Source organism: Balaenoptera ricei, chromosome 4, assembly GCF_028023285.1.
Source record: "Balaenoptera ricei isolate mBalRic1 chromosome 4, mBalRic1.hap2, whole genome shotgun sequence".
Classification (NCBI taxonomy): Eukaryota; Metazoa; Chordata; class Mammalia; order Artiodactyla; family Balaenopteridae; genus Balaenoptera; species Balaenoptera ricei.
Genome location: NC_082642.1, coordinates 67135454 through 67158641, shown reverse-complemented (window position 1 = coordinate 67158641; position 23188 = coordinate 67135454). Strand labels below are relative to the sequence as shown.

General features: G+C 39.6%; 1 protein-coding gene and 1 pseudogene across 4 annotated transcripts in view; one reads left to right on the top strand and one right to left on the bottom strand.

The window, feature by feature from the left end:
* The first annotated feature begins 5163 nt into the window (after nt 1–5163).
* Nucleotides 5164–5663, top strand: LOC132365301 (glycine cleavage system H protein, mitochondrial-like; annotated as a pseudogene).
* Nucleotides 5664–10938: 5275 nt separating this feature from the next.
* FNDC3B (fibronectin type III domain containing 3B) overlaps nt 10939–23188 on the bottom strand; it is a 350111-nt gene continuing 337861 nt past the window's right edge. For all 4 annotated transcript variants that reach the window (XM_059920533.1, XM_059920537.1, XM_059920536.1 and 1 more), the window contains exon 26: nt 10939–14444. In XM_059920533.1, coding sequence (XP_059776516.1) covers nt 14133–14444 — 312 coding nt within the window. In that variant the 3' untranslated portion in view covers nt 10939–14132. The remainder of the gene's footprint in view (nt 14445–23188) is intronic.

The following is a 23188-nucleotide window of genomic DNA, read 5'->3' as shown; positions in this document are numbered from 1 at the left end:
TCTATCTGGTCTATTGTGTCATTTAAAACTTCTGTTTCCTTATTTATTTTCATTTTGGATGATCTGTCCATTGGTGTAAGTGAGGTGTTAAAGTCCCCCACTATTATTGTGTTACTGTCAATTTCCTCTTTTATAGCTGTTAGCAGTTGCCTTATGTATTGAGGTGCTCCTATGTTGGGTGCATATATATTTATAATTGTTATATCTTCTTCTTGGATTGATCCCTTGATCATTATGTAGTGTCCTTCCTTGTCTCTTGTAACATTCTTTATTTTAAAGTCTAATTTATCTGATATGAATATAGCTACTCCAGCTTTCTTTTGATTTCCGTTTGCTTGGAATATGTTTTTCCATCCCCTCACTTTGAGTCTGTATGTGTCCCTAGGTCTGAAGTGGGTCTCTTGTAGACAGCATATATATGGGTCTTGTTTTTGTATCCTTTCAGCAAGCCTGTGTCTTTTGGTTGGAGCATTTAATCTGTTCACATTTAAGGTAATTATCAATATGTATGTTCCTATTACCATTTTCTTAATTGTTTTGGGTTTGTTTTTGTAGGTCCTCTTCTTCTCTTGTGTTTCCCACTTAGAGAAGTACCCTTAGCATTTGCTGTAGAGGTGGTATGGTGGTGCTGAATTCTCTTAGCTTTTGCTTGTCTGTAAAGCTTTTGATTTCTCCGTTTTATCTGAATGAGATCCTTGCCGGCTAGAGTAATCTTGGTTGTAGGTTCTTCCCTTTCATCACTTTAAGTATATCATGCCACTCCCTTCTGGCTTGTAGAGTTTCTGCTGAGAAATCATCTGTTAACCTTATGGGAGTTCCCTTGTATGTTATTTGTCATTTTTCCCTTGCTGCTTTCAATAATTTTTCCTTGTCTTTAATTATTGCCAATTTGATTACTATGTGTTTCGGCGTGTTTCTCCTTGGGTTTATCCTGTATGGGTCTCTCTGCACTTCCTGGACTTGGGTGGCTATTTCCTTTCCCATGTTAGGGAAGTTTTCGACTATAATCTCTTCATATATTTTCTCTGGTCCTTTCTCTCTCTCTTCTCCTTCTGGGACCCGTATAATGCGAATGTTGTTGTGTTTAGTGTTGTCCCAGAGGTCTCTTAGGCTGTCTTCATTGCTTTTCATTCTTTTATCTTTAGTCTGTTCCGTGGCAGTGAAGTCCACCATTCTGTCTTCCAGGTCACTTATCCGTTCTTCTGCCTCAGGTATTCTGCTATTGTTTCCTTCTAGTGTAGTTTTCTTTTCAGTTATTGTATTGTTCATCTCTGCTTGTTTGTTCTTTAATTCTTCTAGTTCTTTGTTAAACATTTCTTGCATCTTCTCGATCTTTGCCTCCATTCTTATTCTGAGGTCCTGGATCATCTTCACTATCATTATTCTGAATTCTTTTTCTGGAAGGTTGCCTATCTCCACTTCATTTAGTTGCTTTTCTGGGGTTTTATCTTGTTCCCTCATCTGGTGAATAGCCCTCTGCCTTTTCATCTTGTCTATCTTTCTGTCACCTTATTGATTCTTTATCTGGAAGATCTGTCCGTTGATGTGAGTGGGGTGTTAAAGTCTCCTACTGTTATTGTATCCCTGTATATTTCTCCATTTATGTCTGTTAGTATTTGTTTTATGTATTTGGGTGCTCCTATATTAGGTGCATGTATGTTGATGAGTGTAAAATCCTCTTCTTGTTTTGATCCTTTTATCATTATATAGTGTCCTTCTTTATCTTTCTTTATAGCCTTTGTTTTAAAGTCTATTTTGTCTGATATGAGTATCATGACCCCCGCTTTCTTGTCATTTCCATTTGCATGAACTATCTTTTTCCATGCCCTCACTTTCAATCTGTGTGTCCTTTGCCCTAAAGCGTGTCTTTTGTAGACAGCATATTGTAGGCTCTTGTTTTTTTAATCCAATCTGCCACTCCGTGTCTTTTGATTGGAGCATTTATTCCATTGACATTTAAGGTAATTATTGATAGATATGTATTTATTGCCATCTTCAACCTTGCTTTCCCATTGATTTTATATTTCGTCTTTGTCCCTTTCATTTTCTTTTTGTTTTTCCTTTTGTGGCTTGATGATTTTCTTTTGTATTATACCTATGTTCTCTTCTTTTTGGTTTCTGTGACTCTATTGTATGTTTTTGATTTGTGGTTACTCTGTTTTTGAAGTTTGTTAACCCCCTCCTATATCTATTTACCTTAGACTGGTAGTCATATAGCCTCAAACACATTCTAGGAAAAACAAAAACAAAAACAAAAACAAAAAACTACATTTTTTTACTCTCCTCCCCCACATTTTATGATTTTGATGTCATCTTTTACATCTTCAGGTTCATCCTTCTGCTGTTCATTGCGGCTATCATCACTTTCACAGAAAATTTTTTGATTTAAAAAATCTGTGTACTGGCTTATTTAAGTGATTTCCAATTGTGATTTTCTCTTTCCTATAGATTCTTACTTCTTTTCTCTTTGGAGAAGAGTTTTTAATATTTCCTTTAGGATAGGTTTAGTATTGCTGTATTCATTTAGTTTTTGCTTGTCTGAGAAATTTTTTTTATCTCTCCTTCTATCCTAAGTGATAATCTTGCTGGGTAGAGTATCCTAGGTTGCAGATTTTTCCCTTTCAGGACTTTGAATATATCTTGCCACTCCCTTCTGGCCTGCAGTGTTTCTGTAGAGAAATCAGCTGATAGCTTTATGGGGGTTCCCTTGTAATTAACTGTGTTTTTCTCTTGCTACCTTTAAAATCCTCTCTTTATATTAACTTTTGCCATTTTTATTATAATATGTTTTGTTGTAGGTCTGTTTTGGGTTTATCTTGTTTGGGACCCTCTATGCTTCCTGTACCTGGATATCTGTTTCCTTTTTTAGGTTTGGGAAATTTTCAGCTATAATTTCTTAAGATACATTTTGGATCCTTTTTTCTCTTTCTTCCCCTTCTGGAATCGCTATTATGTGTAGGTTGGCATGCTTTATATTATCCCATAGGTGTCTTATATTGCTTTCATTTTTTTTTTAATTTGGCTTTCTGTCTGCTGTCCTGATTGGGTGATTTCCATTATTCTATCTTCCAGGTCACTTATTTGTTCTTCAGCATTATTCATTTTGCTATTCATTGCCTTTAGCTCAGCTTTCATCTCTGCAAATGAGTTTTCTAATTTTTCTTGGTTCCTCTTTATAGTTTCTAGTTCCTTTTTACAGTACTCTGCATTTCTGTTGATAGCCTTTCTTAATTCCTTCAGTATTCTCATTATCTCCTTTTTGAATTTGTTGTCTATTAGACTGAAGAGGTCTGCTTCATTGTCAGTTCTTTCAGGGGAGTGCTCTTGGTCTTTTAACTGGGAGTGGTTCCTCTGTTTCTTCATTTTACTTATATTTCTCTTACTCTGTGAATTTAGGAGAAAGATTTATCTACTGTGGTCTTGGAGGGCTATTTATATGTGGGGTCATCCCTGTGTAGCTTGTGTGAGTTCAATATATTTGATGTGAGGGCTGTTTTTAGTATGGATGCCTGTCACCTCTTTCCTCAGTGTGCGCTGGTCATTATCCCCTTGATAAGGGGTGTGCAGATGCGGTGGCTGGTGCCCAGTCTTGGGGTTCTTGGCAGTGGCAGGCAGCTCAGGCATGCCCCCGGGACACGCTATGCATGTGGACATGGCTTGCAACCACTCCTGAAGTCTGGGAGGGAGGTGGCAGGGGCCTGTGACCACTCCTGGCATCCAGGGGGGCAGTGTCAGTGGCCTGAGACTGCTCCCGGGGTTTGGGAGGGAGGTGGCAGGGGTCTGCCATTGCCCCTGGAGCCTGTGCAACCAGAGTCCTCCTCTCTGTGAGTGTACGCACAGGGAAAAAGGCTACAATCCAGGTCCCGCCACTCCCCTCGGGCACCCCCCCAAACAATGGCGCCTGGCCTCTAAGGTGTCCCAAGCTTCCTCTATGTACACCCCCTCCTGAAGTCGCACTGAATTCCAGCCCCCCGCATCTGTCTCCACACAGCCACCCCCAGCCCTCTCCTTGGTTCTGATCTCCGAAGCCTGAGTTCCAGCACCCAGCCCCTGCCAGCACTGGTGGACACGTGCATCAGCCTGGGGAGTGCAGGGTGGCGGCACTGACTGTGCAGTTCTCCCTCTGCTCTGGCTGCCACAAATCAGCTTCTGTGCTTTCCTTTGAGGCTCTGAAGCTACCCCTCTGTCCTGGCTGATCTCCCCGCCAGTGAGGGGGCTTCCCAGGGTGCAGGAACCTTTCCTCTTTCACAGCTTCCTCCTGGGGGTGCAGGTCCCATCCCGATTTCTCTCTTGCCTTTTTTCTTTTCTTTTTTCCTACCCAGGTATGTGGAGATTTTCTTGCCCTTTCAGTAGTCTGAGGTCTTCTGCCAGAGTTCAATAGGTATTCTGTGAGAATTGTTCCACATGTAGATGTATTTTTGTTGTGTTTGTGGGAGGCGGTGAGCTTCACATCCTACTATTCTTCCATCTTGATCACTCTCCTGTATATAATAATTTAAATAAACCCGTTTTGCAATACGGGATAGGTCTTACATGCTTTCTATCCTAGTTGGGAACCTTCCGGTCTCTGGTGTCAGAAACCCAAGTCCAAGTAGCTTAAACACAAAGGGGCATAAGGAAACCGGGGAAGAGATCTCAGAGAAACTAAGGACAGAATAAATGAGGCCTTAACTAGGGATCCCCTATCACATCTTTGCCCCTCTTTTTTGCTTCTCTTTTCCTGCCAGCATATTTTCTCTTACCGACCACTGGCTTGCTCTACACCAAGAAAACCAGTTGCTCAAAATTTTCAAGGTTTTCATCTTGCAGTTCTGGCATTAGAGCAAGACTAACTTGATTCTTAATCCCAAACGGTTAGGGACCCATTCCTAGAATAATGTCCTTAAGTCTGGGCAGGGGATTTTTTGAAAAACACAACAACTTGTGGAGAACCAAGTGGATGGAGTTGGAGGTGTGACAGGATACCCCTAGCTCACTGCCCAGAGGAGGGGGTGGCAGACAAATCAATAGAGACCCATTATTTTTTCCTTCTCTCCCACGTGACTATTGCAAACCCAAAATCTATTATTTCTTATCTCAGGCTCTGCAAAAATAACATTTTTGAACCTTCAGGGTTCGGGCAAAAGCACTGTAACTTTAGAAAAGCTAATTCTTGCTGCGAACATGGCGCTGCAAGTGGCGCGGAGCGTGCAGGCCGCGGTCTGTAGGCTGCGGGCCATCTTTGCGCCCAATGCGACCCTGACCGCTGCTGCCCTGGGGACTGTGGGTGGGCGCCCTCTGGGCTCGGCGCACCGGCCCCGCTCTGGTGTCGGTGCATAAATTCACAGACAAACATGAATGGGTACCAACAGAAAACAGTGTTGGAACAGTGGGAATCAGCAATTTTTCACAGGAAGCTGTGGGAGTTGTTGTTTACTGTAGTCTGCCTGAAGTTGAGACAAAATTGAACAAACAAGAGGAATTTGGTGCTTTGGAAAGTGTGAAAGCTAGTAGTGAACCCTATTCTCCTCTATCAGAAGTAACTGAAATTAATGAACTAGGTGAACTAGATGAACTAATGAGTGAAGAAGCATATGAGAAATACATAAAATCTATTGAGGAGTGAAAATGGAACCCCTAAATAAACTAGTTTGAAACAACTTAATCTAGCATAGTTGTCTTAAATTAGTGGTGGATAGATTTTTAAAAGGCAATTTTTAGCAAAAGAAACTACTTGCAACAATGTTTCCTGAAGAAAATACCCCTTAACCTCCTAATGACTTCAGATAAACACTATGCATCTTTTTCACAACACCCTATGATTTTTAGGCTAGTCTCCAGTTATAATATTCAGAATTCCTGAAATTATCTGTGGTAAAACTAGTTATAAAAATTATGTAATTCAAGGATAACATTGCTATCTTAAGCCTTATATGATATTGTAACTTGCTCACAGCCATCCCCGGATTTGGGTCAAAATACTCAACCATCTTCCCACTGGAAATAACTGGCAGTGGAGAAAAGTTTGTTAGTTGTAGAGTGTCCAATGAAGAACATTACTATCTTAATTTTGCAATATACTGTGTTTGCAGGTGCTATTTTCATACAGTGAAGCAACAGCTTTGCAGGAAAATAAGAAACAGTTTAATAATAAAATATTCAACTTCTTAATTAAAAAAAAAAAGGAAAGCTAATTCTTAGTCTTGTGAATATTCCTAAGTATCAAATGTGAAGATATGCCCAGTAAGACAGGAAGGTATAAGCAGGTTATTGAGGCTGGTAGGGATCAGCGATATGAACTTTCTAGTTCAGTTCAATTTCCAACTCCATGTGGATTGTGATTTTTATTCCCATTTCTTTTCCCCTAAAATAACTCTTTTTACCTGAGGAAAAAAAGAATATATTTGCAGCCGCTAACTTAAAACATGTGTTGTGTTGCATAGACCCATTTGTATTTTTAGGAGGCAGGGTTCCACAGTGCATTGTTCTCAAACTTTAGTCATTTGCTTATCAGCCCTATGATTTCTGCCATATCTGAGTAGCACCTGCACTATTTACTTGTTCTGTTTCTTTTGTAAACTTAAATATCCACTTTAATCTTATGTTTCTCTTTGATATGCTAGTTACAATTTTCCCTAGCCCAGATGACAAAAACTACATAATTTAAAAGGTGTTGACAGTAACCACTTAGCTATCTTCTATGCCTCCTCACTTTGGGAAACAATTATAGTGGAAAATCATAAGCATTCAATGGCTCATGACTGCAAGAAATTGTGTTCATCCAAATTGAACACATTTCTCTTATAACTTGTTCAGATAGAAAACAAAATCTGTACCTTTGTCCTAGGGGAAAAAATTAAGGAGCATCTTTATTTATCCTTTGGCTCAGAAAAGGGGGAGGAATTTTATTTCTTCTGTATGGTTTTGTTTACCATAAAACTAATTTTTATTACACAATACATAAATTCATCTTTCATCTAAAAGGCAAACATATTACAGTTAAGACTAAAATTCTCTTTGATCATCACCTCCCCACTCCTCACTAGGGTTAATCCAAGTTATGAATTCAGATTGTATCCTTCCAGACTTCTTTCTTTGCATCTGGCCACTAGAATATCTGTTGTGTTTAATGGTCAGTTAAAGAATGCTCACAGATTTCCTTAAATGCCTTGAGCCAGTCAGTCTCTCTTGACAAAGTCAAGGGGCTCTGTATGCTGGAGCGCACCTTCAATGCACAGGGAATTTACAATTCTGCCTTAACCTTCGCTCCCTGGCTGCACAAGGCCTGAAGATCAGTCAGAAGTGAAATCGGGGCCTTCTCAGGTCTTTGCTGAGCGTGCACACAGCCCTGCACATGCACGTGGCCTTCTAGACCCCAAGAACTATGTTGCAAGCTTTTAAAAGCCCCCGAGGACATCTCATTCCCCAGATCTTGCAGTTTTGGGCCAGCTCTTGTTTACCCCCGCTGGTATTGCAGCCTCAAGCAGCTGCAGGGTTAAACAATTGCACTGACTATCTTTCAACAAATGCCCTGGGTATAAGGCTTTCCCACAGAGCAAGCTCTGAGGCAGGTTAAGTACAACCACCCTGCCAGTGGGGCTTTTCCAGAGAGCCTGTGAGACGGGTTAGATGGTGACAATGCGCTGGGATGAGCCATTTTGAGGTGCTCCAAACCCAGTGTGCCCCCTCTAGTGGTCGCAGGGCTGCTGTTTTTCAAGACTAGTGTGGAGCTGGGGTGGGGTAGGGTGTAGGGTGTAGACTGAGTTAAAATACCACAAAAGCTGCAGTTCTTACCAAGGTTCAGATTGTTATAAGCATTTGGTTAATTTCTGGAGCTCTGAAAAAAGTTTTCAGAACGTTCGGGACAATTTTATTTTGCCAGTATTTTTGTTGCTTCTGTGGAAGAGCAGATGTACAGGCACCCTCCCCTCACTCCATCATTCTTGGAAGTCCCGCCCCCCGTTTTCTCACTGTTGATGGAAACAAGGCCAAGAATTTTTCTTCTGTTAGACGAGACATCATCATCCATATTCATGTCTGGGATTTGGTGGGAAATGTGGTCAGGTGCAGAGCAAATGCCAACCAACAAGGACAGCTACTATTCACCCCTGTCCATAAGCACGATTCCAGAACAAGACCTAGAGTTGCTGGGTCTCTCAAACTTCAGTGGAATCTGGAATCCCAGTATTTTGTGGGAAATTGCCACATTTTAATTTATTGACTATAATTTTTAAAAAATCAAAATACTGCACCCAAAATAACACACCGTGGCAAAAGACTACAGTTTGGAGCAGCGAGTATCTTATGGCTCTCATCACTGCTATGTGAACTTTTCCGACCAAATCAGTCAACTGAATTCAACAAACCTTTTTTTAGCTTCTATTACGTGCCAGAGAATATGCTGTGTGCTGCAGAGCTGAATGAGACTTGCTGCCCTGGGTACATGTTCCCTTCCCCCAGCTTTTGAGGCACTTAGAGTCTAGCAGTGGAGGTGGGAACTTTTTTTAAGTTACCACCCTGAATAAAGGGTACCAGTACCGGTACACAGATTTAATTGTTAGTTTAATTAGCCCAAGGCAAAGTGTTTAAAAGGGTCATTCTGTCTTCTCTCTGTAGAGGGAAGTGTGTGCGAGTGTGTGTGCGTGTGCTCGCCCACCATGACTGGGGGGTAGGGAAGTGATAAAATGAAAGCTGCATAAATCCTTCTGAGGCAAAGGGCCAGAGAGCCAACTTCTGACCTGCGCGAACAGCACTGAAGGCGGAATCCCATGGATGCTTCTTTCTTGGTTTATCCACTCATATAGGAGAGCATACCCTCTAGCAGCTTCCTGAGGAAGGGTGCACGGGAGGCAAAGCTGTGAGGGCTCCAATTTCTAAAAATGGCTTCATGATACTTTACCCTTGACTGAGAGTAAGCAGGTGGGAAACCTTTCTCTTTCAAAATCTTGACATACCTGCCTGACGGATTCCTTGTTTCCAGTGTTGCTACTGAGAAGCACACATCTACTCTGACATCTAGCCCTTCCATGTGACCGGTTTTTCAGCATGTTGGGGAGCTTCTCTTGGTCCCACTGTTTGGAAATTTCAAGATGGTGTGCCTTGACAGAGGCTCTAGTCCCATCCGCTGTGGTGAGCTCCCTCGTGCCCTTTCACTCTGGAAACTCAGATGTTTGAAGACTTCATCCCCTACACTTTCTATTCTTTCTGAAGTCCCTATTATTTAGATATTGAATGTCCTGGTCTGATCCTGATCTTATCTTTCCATTTTTTTGCTCTATTTTTAGGTTAGTCTCAATTCCAGCTTCCAACCCTTCTGCTGAGTTTCTAATTTCCAAGAACGTTTCCAGGTTCTTCACGTGTCCCTCTTCCACAGCATCTTACCCTTAGTCTACAGATGACTGTTTTCTTCTCATCTCTCTGGGGATAGGGTCATTTTCTGAAGGTTCTTCCCCCTTAGCCTCTGATTCTTCCAAGTTGTTGGCTTTGGACTTTTCATTCATGTTAGCAGCTTTCATCAGATGTCAGGTTACCTTTGGCTAAGCTGGAGGACTAAAAAGCTGATAGAGGATTGTTGACCAGGAGTTTCACCTTAGGACAGTGGTTCTCGATCTTGGCTGTACAGTGGAATCACCTGGGGATCTTTAAAAAACGTTGATACTCCAGAAATATTCGTTTTATTGGTGTAGGGTCTGAACATAGGGATTTTGAAAAGCTTCCCAGTGGTGTTACTGTGTAGCCAAGGCTGAGAAGGATCACCAAAGGGTGCTCTGGCTGAACCACTTCATCTTCCGGTAAGACTAACATTCTCTAAGTCCAGGTCTCTAAGGTCTCTAAGTCCAAGTCTATTTTACCTTCTCCTGTGGATAAACTTTTGGTTTCTGCAAGGGTGGAGGAGCAGTTGTCCAGCTGAAAGAAAGTAGGGAGGGATTTTATAGATGTAATGGCACTTTTAACAGCTTTCTACCAATACTATTTTAGGTTCCTCTCCCTCTTCACCCTCCCTTTAAAGGGACACGCTTCTGTCCGTTTTAGAGCCTGCAGTGTATTCTGCATATAAATTGAGTTGGTGCTCATTTTCTCCCCCACTAAATGAGAATTCAGCTTTCTTCAGTCAGGTTTCCAAAATTCTGGTGCTAACAATTCCCATTCTTCTGTGTTGAGAGCAGTTATGACTTTAAAAAAAAATCCTTTACTGTATTTTCAGGAGTGGAGTGTCAGGAGCATGCAAAATTTGATGTGTTCAACTTGTCACTTTTACCCAAAAGAATGATTATCGGTATTCTTTATGAGAAAGAAAGCTTTTCGTTATAAACGATCGGTTCCCCCATTCATTTTTCCCTCAGGGGAAAAAAAAGATAGTGGGGATTCCTAGCAAAACAATCTAAACATCAGGGTGAAACCATGACTGTAGTAGGAACACTACACTTTATTGCCATTGTTGTTGTTGAATGAGACCCGGAGGAGGGAAGGAGGTCAAAACTGTGCGAGTCTGTCATGGAGAAGGTGCACCCCAGGTGTTAAGTGAAAAGAGCTAGGCCTGGTTTCCTAAGTCTGGCATATAGATAAAATGTTAAAAAAGACACACTCTTTATCCCCACAGACTCTGACAAAGAACTGACAGACAGCCCATGGGCCTTTACGGTCCGCAATCCCATGTTAGTTGGCCCATTTAGGGAGATCTGGATTTGTAGCTGCTGCTGCTCTTTTTTTTTTTAAATTGGCGTGTAGTTGCTTTACTTCTGAAACATCAGCCTACGTGGTTGTGGGTGGCAGCCGCCCCTTTAGATGGTACAGCCAGCACCGTGCGCTATGCCACTTGCCTGGCCTATGAACGCATTTGAATTTACAACTTCTGGGGTGTGGTTTAAGTTTTTAAAAAGTAACAACAACAAAAGCAATCCTATTCATGGCAGAAGAACCCTACTTAAGTCAGAAAGAATTAAAACATTTATTGGGCATAAATATATTACATATACACTACAGATACAGTTAGGTATTACATATAGCATAGTATTTGCAAAATCTATACATTAAAATTGATATGGCAGTTTTAATACAATGTATATGAAATAGTCTAAAATTTACAGGAAAACATATGATTATTTTTTTTTTTCTCCTAAAGTTGAAAAGCTTGGAATGTATGTCCAACAGTGAGGTAAAACATTTTGTCTTTCAATTTAAAGAATTGTGCAAGGATAACATTCAAACACATTCAGTTAGGGCACTTTTCAATTTTGACAGGAATACTGAATTACTGTAGCCAACAAAACACGGTTAGAAAATGCCAACATTTCAAGTTGATAAGAACAAGGCAGGTAATATGCAAAAAATCTTTTTAAAAAGTTGTTTTCTTTTTAAACAATTTCTTTGAGGACAAAGGGCATTTTGCTTCACATGACTGGAATTTCTTGTGCCAGGGAGGAGTTTGACATATAGAGCATCAGAAAGCCACTCACTCGTTCCTACATATTGCAAAAGGGCAAAGAGAGAAGGTTAACATAACACTTTATTTTATTGTTCATGTGTAATGGCAATATATATATAGTTATATATCAATATCACATATACATATTTGTGATAGAAAACAGTGCCAGATAGTGTAATAACTTTTTGACTGAAGGGATTATAATGACACCGAATAACGGAGAGCAATAAAATAAAGTGCCGTCAGCTAGTGTTTCACACACAACAGCTTTCTGGTGGTTAAACAGATAGATAGTATGAAAATCTCAAAGATCAAATATTCATAGCAATTTTGGCTTAAAGTATTATTTCATTAAAAAAATTCCAACCAATTCAGAGAATTTCTTTATAGCAGCAGTTCTGAAGTGTTTCCAAAAAAGGGACTTTTTTTTTTTTTCTCCTGAAGACAGGGTTCTCGTACTCAGTTGAATCTTCATTGCTTATGAAATGCCTTTTCCCCAAAACACCTGCATGAGATTGTTTCAGAAAATGCAGATGCAGTGTTACAGTGGATCATAATACACATTTAAATAGAGGGATGAGTTTTGGAAGGCCAGAACTTTGGCAAAAAAATTTCACCTGATGCCAGCAGTTTGCAAGGCTAATAATTAAACTAATTATTCTAGTCAATAACAAAATACAGAACTTTCTAGTAGTACTTATTACATCAACGTAGGCACACAGAATAATTCATTGATCTTAGCACTTTCTTTCAAGAGATGATTATGTTTTTCTTGGGTACATGTAAACGTTTCAATCGCTGACAATGGATTTTTTTTGGCATTTAATGCACTAGATGCTCTTTATCTTTAAAAACACAAGAAAATGTCAGAAGAATGACAATACTACACATGTTGCCAAGGAACGAGACTGACCTAAAATTACAAAAGTATAAAACACAAAAAAATAACATGCTACAAGGGAAAATTAGTACATAAGTACATTTAAAAAATTTTACAATAAATAAAGATTGCACTGTAATTGGCATTTAAAGTACTGTATGCAGAATATAGTATAAATAAACCAAAAACAAAATAATGTTGGTTTCCCCATGACTTTGGTATGGGAATATAATAAGCTAGTACAGGATACTGCATTTTAAGACAACACAGACCAAGCACAAAATAGCTATGATCAAGAAAAACCAAGTAGCAAAAATATACAAAAACAGAAGCAGGGGGATACACTGTGTCTGTTGCACCCTTTTGGAATATATTTGCACCTCCAACTCTTAAATGTCCCTGAGGTACGTGAACATTATGGACTTCATATAAATAATCCAATGACTTTGGGTTAAAATTGATTATCTCATGACTCAGAATAAACATGCAAGAGTAACACTTTGCACTCCAATAGCACCTATAGATCAAGGATCTCAAAGCACTTACGAACATTAGAATCCCCATTTTATTTTTTATTTTTAATGCATGGGAAAACTGAGGCACAGAGAGGTAAAGTGACGTGTTCAGATCACGCAGCAAGTTAGTGACAGATCCAGGGAGATAATCTAGGCTCCTTGACCCCCCAAACACCCTGTGCTTATTACCACCAAATACCATTCCCTCTCCACACATGGCCAGGTCAACCCCACAAAAATAGGAACTACAAATTTAGATGACTCTTTTGGGCTTTATCAATTTTCACCTGCTGTTAGATTAGTATTATGTGCACTGAATTAAGCTACTGAAATTCAATCACTTCATTGATACTTCATTGAATAGCCTAAAGGCAAATCTTCCAAAATTAATGAGCTGATGTGTAAGAAGATTGATCACAATTAGTGTAAGTCATGGACAATGGGCAGAGGCACTAAACTGTCACCAGTTCTCGTCATATAATTCTGGTCAAACATAACAGAATATAATAACTCTAGTGATTAGATCAGAAGTAGTTATATACAAAGACAGACAAACAAGTTAAAGCAGCTTTTAAAATAGCTGAACAAGGAAACAACTAACTATTGCACAATGCCCTCGAAAAGTTACTGCTATGAATTGATGTGGTAAAATCTACAATGCTCCATAATTTATAGATGCATTTTGGTTACTTGATTTCTTAGACAGGCAGCTCATAGTGTTAAAATCATAAGAAATACAGATTATTAAAACATTTTAAAGTACACATTTTGATCTCAATGAGCTAAACACAGTTAAATAACTGAGTGACAAAATGGTTGTTTAGGGCAGCCTTATCTGAGTGAACACATCTTCTGTGTGTGGTTGCTGTGTGGTGATACTCTGACAACACTGAAATCCTAGCCCTGTAACTACACACACTGTGATTCATGTTCACAGGTACAGATGATCAAGACATAAGAAGTGACAGGTGAATATAAATTACTAAATGGTGACATGGAAAAAAAAAAAATCAAAGGCTTGCAAAAGACATCAGTGAAAACAGAATAGAGGCAAATCTGAAAATTTTAAAAGAAAACGTAAGCTAGCTTTTGGTATCTGGTTTGCTTTTTTTTTTTTTTTTTTCTTTTTTTTTAAATCCAGTTTAACCTCTTCCTAGTTTTGCATTTCAAAAAGGTGCACCAAAACACTGATATTTTTTTCCTAGCTAAATCTGTAAAACAAGTATATAAATCAAAGAACAAAAGGGCTTAAAAAGGGGAGTATCTGAATAAATGTGTGTATTAAAATGTGTAGCATTAATTAAATTCATACCTCTAGTTTTGTTGGGTTTGTTTACTTCATTAAGAAATACTGTAATATAAAGGCAAATAAAATGGACAAAGTTGCAAAGCCAACCACAATGAGGGCTGCAAACTGTTCATCAGTAGGCATCATGCTCTTCATTTTGGGATCATCTAAGCTCCCCATGTCCCCTGTAAGCATGACCTCACTTCGTTGTAGTACAAAAGCCGCAGAGGGGCTGAAAGCTCCGCTTAGCTCCTGAGAGGTGTCTAAACAGCGACGACACGCACACACGCGGAACCTGTAGTCTGTGTTGGTCTGGAGGCCTGAGATTTGGAATGTGGCTTCTTCTCCCTTGTACACCTTCAAGAAAAAGAAAAGTCCTGGTCAATAAATTTATAACAACATTGTGGTCCCTAAAGTAATAACTGTATAACATTGGGGGCCTTGTAGACCTGGCGTGGTTTATGCGAACTCTGCAACAACAAAAAGTACATGGAGAGGCATTTGTCCCCGTCTATATTTCATCTGTAAAGTATTCTGACCCACTCTGAATAAAATAAAATAAATTCAGTGACTCTGCTATTGACAGGAGATCAGGCACTGACCAGAAATGCAGCTGATACAAGTAATGATGATGCATCTAGCTAAATTTTAATAATTTAGGCTATAAATCAGCAGATGACTTAATTCATACAAAGGGCTCTCTGATCTTGCTGCAAAGAATTAATATTTTTTAATGTAGACAATTAAAAACAAATTATAGAAATAAAGTGCAAAGTCTCAGTTGAATGATTCTTTGACTACTGACTACACCATCTAACACTACTCCATCAAGACAGCCCACCTCCACCCCTAAGAGGTAAACACTATTCTGACTTCTCATTCTGTAATTTGTTTTGCCTACTCTAGAAGTTCATGCAAATGCAATCAAACACTACGCACTCTCTTGTGCCTACGAGATTCATCCACGTAATCGATTCAGTAGTTGTTCCTTTTACTGAAGAATAAGTACTCTATCATATGCCTATACTTTGATGTATCCATTTGCTTTTTGACAAGTATTTGCACTGTTTCCAGTTTGGAGTTTTTATATAGGAAGAGTACTATGAACATTTTTGTACAGATCTTGAGGACTTAAGTTTCTCTTTTTCTTGCGTGAATACCTAGGAGCAGAAGGGCTGGGTATAAGTCTACATCTAACTGCATCAGGAAGCTGTCCCAAGCACATCCCTCTGCACTCCTGCCAGCTAAGCATGAGAGTTCCAGTTGTTCCACACCCTCACCAACATTTGTTACTGTCAGTCATTCAAATGGGTGAGTATGGTACCTCAGCTGCACTTCCCTGATGCCTGAGAGTGTTTCCCCCTTTTCATGTGCTCATTCGGTCACTCACATACCTTCCTTTATGGGGAGTGCGTTCAACTGTCTTGCCTGTTTTCAGTTTGTTTGCTTTTGTTTGTGGTAGCTCTTTGATCTGGATGTAAGTTCTCTGTCGGGGATGTGTTGTGAATGTTCTCTCCCAGTTTTGTGTCTTGCCTAATCATTTCTTAAGAAATTTTGTGATGCAGTCCTATTTATCACAAATTAATATTTAATTAATTTAATGGTCTGTCTTAAGTGTTTCCTGTCTGTTTGACCGACCGGTCCTTTTTCCATTAAGAATCTAGGATATTTTCTTCCCCTTTGTTAACACTGACATAATCACCATGAGGCTTACTACTATGACGACTTGCAATCTACCAGTTTACTTAGAGATTATCAACCTCCGAGTTGACTGAAGAAAACAGGTATCTTTGAGGGAGGGTGGTAGAGGGAGATCTCACATGGTTCTTCAATCAAAGTGGTACTGATCCTCGAAACACTCAGAGGAAATGATAACCACCTTAAAATTACATAAAAATCCACGTCTTATATGAAATAGAGATAGGAAAGAACTAGCTGGAACTCAACCAAATCAGTAAAGAGATTTGGCTGATGAAATAAACACGAAAGTAAAATTAACTGAACACTTTGTAGCTGAGTGGCACCGAGTTAGCCTCTGTAAAGTGCTTAAAACATGCCCGGTACATGGGTAAGTGCAGAGAAAAAGTTAGCTATTATTACTACTACTACTATTTAGAACTTAAAAACAACTCCAAATATATTCTTAAAATACAGTGATTAAAAGTGGACAGGGGCATTTTCAACCTAGTGACAGGCCACCTTAAGTAAAGCTGTGAATTTTGCCCATTAATACAAATTCCCTAGGAAACAGAGTATTTCCAACAATTTCAACTTTGTCTGAAATACTCTCCAGCTAAAGAGAGTTAGTGGGAATCTACAAACATTCAATGTTTCTAAAGCCTGGCACGTAAACTTCTACAAGAAGCAGGACATGGTACCAGAGAACCTAAGTGCACTGGCCACTCACTTAGTGTTGAGCAAACTGAAAGACAGCAAGAGGATCACAGTTTAGAAAAGGGATCGGACTTCCAGCGTTCACCTGATATTCAGCCTTTTTAAGATTTTTCCTCCCCCATTTTCAAACTTTAGAAGTAGACTTTAAGAGTCTTACTGTACTTCTGTTTAGTGATTAAGCCCCAGAAAACCAATTCTGTTTCTCATATTTTCCTTTATAAGATTTGAAGCACGTTCCTCCTGGTGAGTTGCTCTGTTTCTTTAAAGATTGTGGCATGTGTCTTAGCAACTGGGGTTACAGACAGAACTGGGCCGGAGCAACCAAGAACAAAAGAGCTGTAAGAAAACCCCCAGCGATCCTGAGAGGCCACTCCTTTCTCATAGGTCACTGTTCCAATGGTGAGTTAGTTAAATGGATATTTTAAGATGAGCTCGTTGTCATGGTGACTGCCCCAAGCCATTCAGGAGTTCAGACTACACCATGACAGCACTGTCTATGAATTATCTCCCAACATGTGGGTGGTCTCAGGAAAACAATAGTGTACACTTTTTTTTTCTTTAAAGAGACCTTTTCATTGTGAATGTTCTTAATTTCCCAAATTTAGATGCTCAAGTTGGTATTTTCCAAGACAAGTCTTTTCTTCGAAACTGTTGGGACCATTCATGAAGGGAATGATTTGCAACCTTTGGGACCAGCATACTACCAATCCCTTTGCCATCTGAGCTTTGGGTTCCTATCTGCAATGGCCCAGGTATACAATCTGTTCTGTCTCTATGGTGGTGATAAGTTAATGTCAGGCTGTTTATGGAGTTGGAGAAAAGCTGCCATCTAAGCCTTAGCTGCAAGGTTTCTTGATACACCTCTTTCATCAATTCTTTTGGAGGCCTCACCTCTTGAATGTTTACCCTTATCGAAGGGTGAAATATTGTAGCTGCTGGAGCTCTTCTGTGCAACCTCGGGGAACTGGGTCTAGTCTGCTTGGCCACTGGGAGGCACTGGGCAGATTCTTCTCAAGTGCAGGACCAGGAACTGGCATCAGGATTCCAGGTCTAAGTCCTTGCTCTGGCCCTTTCTAGGTCTGTCACCTCGGGCAAGTAACAGCTTTGAGCCTTATTTTTTTTCATCTTTAACATGGGGACAGTTACAGTACCTAACTTAACCCCAAGGGGGATTGAGTATTAAATGAGAAACTATGTGAAAAATGCTTTGTGAAAGGAATATACTGGAGATAAGTCATCTTTATCAAATTTAATCCTCCTGATTACTCTGGCAGGTGAGTATTACTCTCATTTTAGAGATGATAAAACTGAGGATCAGAAAGCTGTTCATTTCTCAAGGTCTCAGGTGAATAAGGGTAGTGGTAGACCCGAGACGAGATCCCACATCTAACTCAAACACCCCTGGCTCACCACTGGAACTGCTCCAGCTCCACTGGTTCCACGTCTTTGGTGGAACCCGTCCTCCCCACCTCAGTCCTCATCGAATGACTACGGTGTTGATACCAGGTCCACTTCTCTTGACCTTCTGACTTTGTCTTCCCAGGGAGTCCCACAGCCTCCCTGGTGTTTCCATGAAACACTTCCAGATCACCCCACCCTGGGTCCCACTGCCCCAGAAGGAAAGCACTGCCTTTCCTATATGATGTATGGAAAGCAGCTCCCCAGCCCAGTCTGTGCCAAGGAAAGGCTTGGGCAGCATTTCTGTGACATGGCCTCTTAATTTATGCCAAACAAACAATGACCTCATGGCTGAAAATCACTTAATAACCTATCCCTACAGATGTTTGAGAGACTTTTGGAAAGTAGATATAAATGATCATTTATATCTAGTATTAAATGATTTCTATGGTTTCCAGAATTTGCATGGCTAGCTCCTTCTAAGAAAGTTGGCTCAGAAGTATATTTAATTTCCCAGAAACCCAATTCATGGAATCTTGAACATAGACTTTATATATTAATTTTGATGGTACTTCCCAACTCTAACTCCTTAAAGATCCCTAAAAATGTATTGATATTTTGAAAGCAAAGGAGTGCTACTTTTCTCATAACCATTAAGCAAAAAGCTTAGTGAAGGAAAAATGAATATCTAATGGAAGGGAACTTCCTCAATGACAAGTCCAATCGAAAGTTGGGCTATAATTTGTAAATATGTTTTTCTTTTAGCTATTCTTATTGTTTTAATTAGAAGATCTCCCCCTTTTCACAAGCACTGTCAATACAATGTTAATATTATCTTTAAAAGTATATATATGATAAATATATTGAGTATGGGACTGTGTTCTATTATCTCCAGAGCAACCAGCACAATGGCTATTATTAACAAAGCAGATGCTCAGTGAATGTTCTCTAATTAGAACCCTTAAATACTTGAGAGTAGATATGCTTATACCACACTGTTTGAAAAGAGAGGAAAATTACCAGAAGCAAGTACATGTGAACATTAAGTATCAGAACCCGCACACAAACCACAGAGTTTAGAACAGGTACAGCCATGATTATACAAAATGGAATCGTTAACAAGGATTGAGTTGTTTTCAGTGTATTGACAGTAGTCAACAATGCTTATTAAGCCTTTTGGATCTTAGTTAAGGAAAAATTAAAACAATCCCGATACTCCATTTCCTGAGGATTCTGGTTCCTGAGGTTTGCGATAACTGATTTGTTTTTGTGGACATAATCACAGCCACGCGATCGCAAAATCAGTAAGGTCATCAGGCCTGCAGCACAGCTGAGGTGACTTTTCATGGGACTGTGCCTCTCGCCATGGCAGGGCGGCAGGCCGTGCCTCTTATCCCTTTGTTTTCATTCATTTTGACAGGGGCACCATTACAGGCTCTTCCTCCTGCCTCAACCCAATTTAAAAGGCATAGTTCCATTTAAGATTATCTTTATTGAAGTAACCAATCATAATATCACAGTAAGTATACAAACAATATTATTTTTACAAAGACTATTTCTGTCCTTGATTTGATGTGCAATATATTTTAAAGTAATTCTGACATGTCTGTTCCAAATGAGAGGATTTAAAGTAATACCCAGATAATCGAAATGAAGAATCAGTGACCCTTAATTCAGAGTAACATGCTGTGTAGTTGAAACCTTTGAAATAGAGAGCCTTTGGGGGAGGTTGCTGAAGGCTGGGATCTGGGCCAACGCCTGCACCTCTTTACTAATGCCATCCTTCTCCCAGGAACTGGAGAGGGAGACACAACTGCCCAGCATTGCCATCTACACAGCGCCCTCTCATGACTGAACAGATCTGACGCTCACAGTAACCCTGAGGCAGAGAATTAGCATCTCCACTTTGACACGACAGCTGAGGCTCAGAGAGGTGAATTAATTCCTCCAGTATCACATGACTACGGAAGGCAGATTTCACCTCCCTTGCCCCCCAGCTGCAGTGGGAATTCACTAACCTGCAGACTTCCTCTGTAGAGGGTGCAATGCTGGGCAGGAATTGTTGCTCCTGAGCCAAAGAGGACAGGCAAAGGGACTGTTACTGAACTGCTTCTCGGGGGCACGCTGTTTCCACCCCAACGGGCCCAGAAGCTCTGAGAGCACAGACTACGCTGTTCTGTTATACGCCAGGCAGCTCTCACAGTGCACAGCACCTAACAGTTTCTCAATGAACCAGGGGCCCTACACCTGAACGCCGTGAAACTGAATATAAATTTGTTTCATATGCAATTTAAAATGGATGTGTGCATGAATATTTTTCTGACAGAACGGGTCATATCCTTCATCAGATACTTAAACGCACCTATAAACCTAAAAAATTTAAGAATCAGCAAGACAAATGATAGCTTTTAAATGTTCCCTCCTTGATCTATTCTTACTTTGCTTTGGATTTGACCCTTTATTTACACAAAGATGAAGAAAATGTGCAATAAGACAGTCACAGCCTATTTAACTTCGGTGTTAGGGAATTACATCACAAACTATTAAAAAAATATGTAGGCTCCAAGTCTTTAAAATAGTTCTCTCAACGTCAAGAGAAGATCTTTCTTCACAGTAACTTGTGTGATACCACAAAGAATCAATACACATCCCAATACTATATTCTAAAAATGATACAAAATAAAAATAAATTTATACAGAGATGCCGTCAAGTTAAAGGTGGAGCTCTATAAATTTTCAGAGGTTTCAAAGGTTTTCATAATGCAACAAATCTGAGCACCAACAATATTAATAATTTGTCACAAATTTTGACTTCCAATAGGTAATAATTTCTTGCAGTTTGTTACCCTTTTCTCATCTTCAGTGTTTATATTTAAATACTTTATGTAAAAATCATTGCTGTCTGAACAGGGGTATGAATGTGAATCATTTCGCTTTACATTCTTATGTATATATTAAACTGTTTATGTTCTGTCTTGTGAGGCAAAAAAAATCAGTCACCTGCCTATACATACAATTTTCATTCTTTTTAAGAATGCTTTACAATTAATACTGTTTCTTTGAAAAGAAGTTTTAAGTTTCTTGAAAAAAGCTTGTGCTTGAAAGGTTTTTTAAATGGCAGAAAAGCCAAATCAATATATGCATGCATTCTAATACAGAGTAAAACTTTAGGTGAGGACTTAATACTTTAAGTTAATAGACTGTCTCATAATTAGAACCAGATGCTCGCCCCACATCATGATAGCTCAACGAAAGAAAGCTAATTACAGAGTTAAAGTCAATGTTTCCAGCAAAATATCAGAAAAAGACTTGGCCCTTGCCATATGTCGCCTGTAAAACTGAGCTAGGGGAACAGAAGGACACTGTTCTATTATGGGTGATGTTTTTCACCTCAGTTACAAACATCACTTCTAAATCCCCCCTATGGTGAAGTTTACTGATTCTCACCACTGCAAGTATAAATCACCCTGTTCCTGTGAAACTGCCTCTTTCACACACACAAGAAACATTTACTGAGTGCCTAGCTATGTGCCAGTCCTGGGAAAATAAAAATGAATAACACAAGCCCACACATTAGTGGATCCTGCCTGATTAGCGCTGTAACTGAAGTATACACAGTGCTTCCTCTAAGCCCATAGCTCTGCCGTGGTGTATGCTCTGCACTGATGACCTCTCATTTTCTTTTGCTTTGCCTCTATGAATTCAAAGCCTGTTATCTCTGGACTATAATTATTTTAACCATTACTCTGCACACATAAGATAAATAGATTTCATTCCCTATCTCGTGTCCAGAACAACTGAATGAAGTACTCAAAACATCATGTTTAAGTTAATGTTTATTGAATAGGGAGAAGCAAAAAACTCAGTACAAATTGTCCCTGACTCAACCCTGGCTTTTCAAGTACCACTACCTGCCTTAATCATTTCTTGGTAAATGCAGGAAACACACGGTTACGAGAAGAATGCTAATTCCCCAGCTACTGAGCCCGCCCTGGTGTACTGTGTTTTCACCTACTTTCAACAAGAAACTCTTATTTATAGCTGTTTACAATAAGAAATATATTTTGAAGCATATATGTAATTGTGTATTAGTATTTGTATGTTCGTGAGACAAAATATATAACATTAAACAAATAGCAAGATTCAAAATAGCCAATCTGCCAGTGAAATCTAATTTATGAATGGATTAACCTATATTCTGGCAATGCCTAATGTACAGATATTGGGTAAACAATGCTTTTTCAATGTAAATCAACAATCAGTGTGCTTTGAGAAGCAGAACATTTTTTCCAAGAACAGGTTGGAAAAGCATGGTGGTGGAATAAAAGGTTTATAAAATACGACGATGAACACGCAATGAATGTACTGCTGGGAAGTGAATATTGTTAAGTGTCAAGTGATATGTTGTAAAATTTGGTAACATTTCATCTTTAGCCATTTGTTGCATTGCTATGCGACAGGACAATGCTACTGGTGTTAAAGATGACTGAATCTAGCAGGGAAAATCCTCTGCTCTTCATGTGCGCTGAGACTCTGAAACCAGTAATATATTGGTGGTAAGGTGAAACAACTGCACACGTAAAATTACTGACTGTGAAGTGAAATATGCTGTATAAAACGAGATTGTAAGGTGAAAGGAAACAAGAGTGGTTTTGCTCTTATTTCAGAGGAATGATGGAAACTGGTGAAATCACCCAAAGTGTTAATCAATACTGGTGGTGCCTGTCATGTTTAAAACAAGTTTTTGCAAAATGTGCTTAAAGCAATTCATTCTTTTATCTGGCACTTCATATTAACAAAGTACAGTAAAATTTACTAAAATTTTCTTTGATTCTTTTTACTCATTTTTATTTACAAGTATTCTTTATTATTATAATACGAGGAATATTAACCAGCAAATTAACAAAAACTCTGAATCAAATTATTTTCTACTTGTTTTGTGTATCTGGAGCCTCAATAGTTGAATACAAAGAAGTGTTCGCAAATTATGTTAATGATTCGGAAGGCAGGTGGCATTTCTCTTCACCTTCTTGAGTTTGACATAAATGCACTCCCCTATTAAAAGTGCTGGTAAGGGGGGCTTCCCTGGTGGCACAGTGGTTGAGAATCTGCCTGCCAATGCAGGGGACACGGGTTCGAGCCCTGGTCTGGGAAGATCCCACATGCCACGGAGCAACTAGGCCCGTGAGCCACAACTACTGAACCTGCACATCTGGAGCCTGTGCTCCGCAACAAGAGACGCCGCGACAGTGAGAGGCCCGCGCACCGCGATGAAGAGTGGCCCCCGCTTGCCGCAGCTAGAGAAAGCC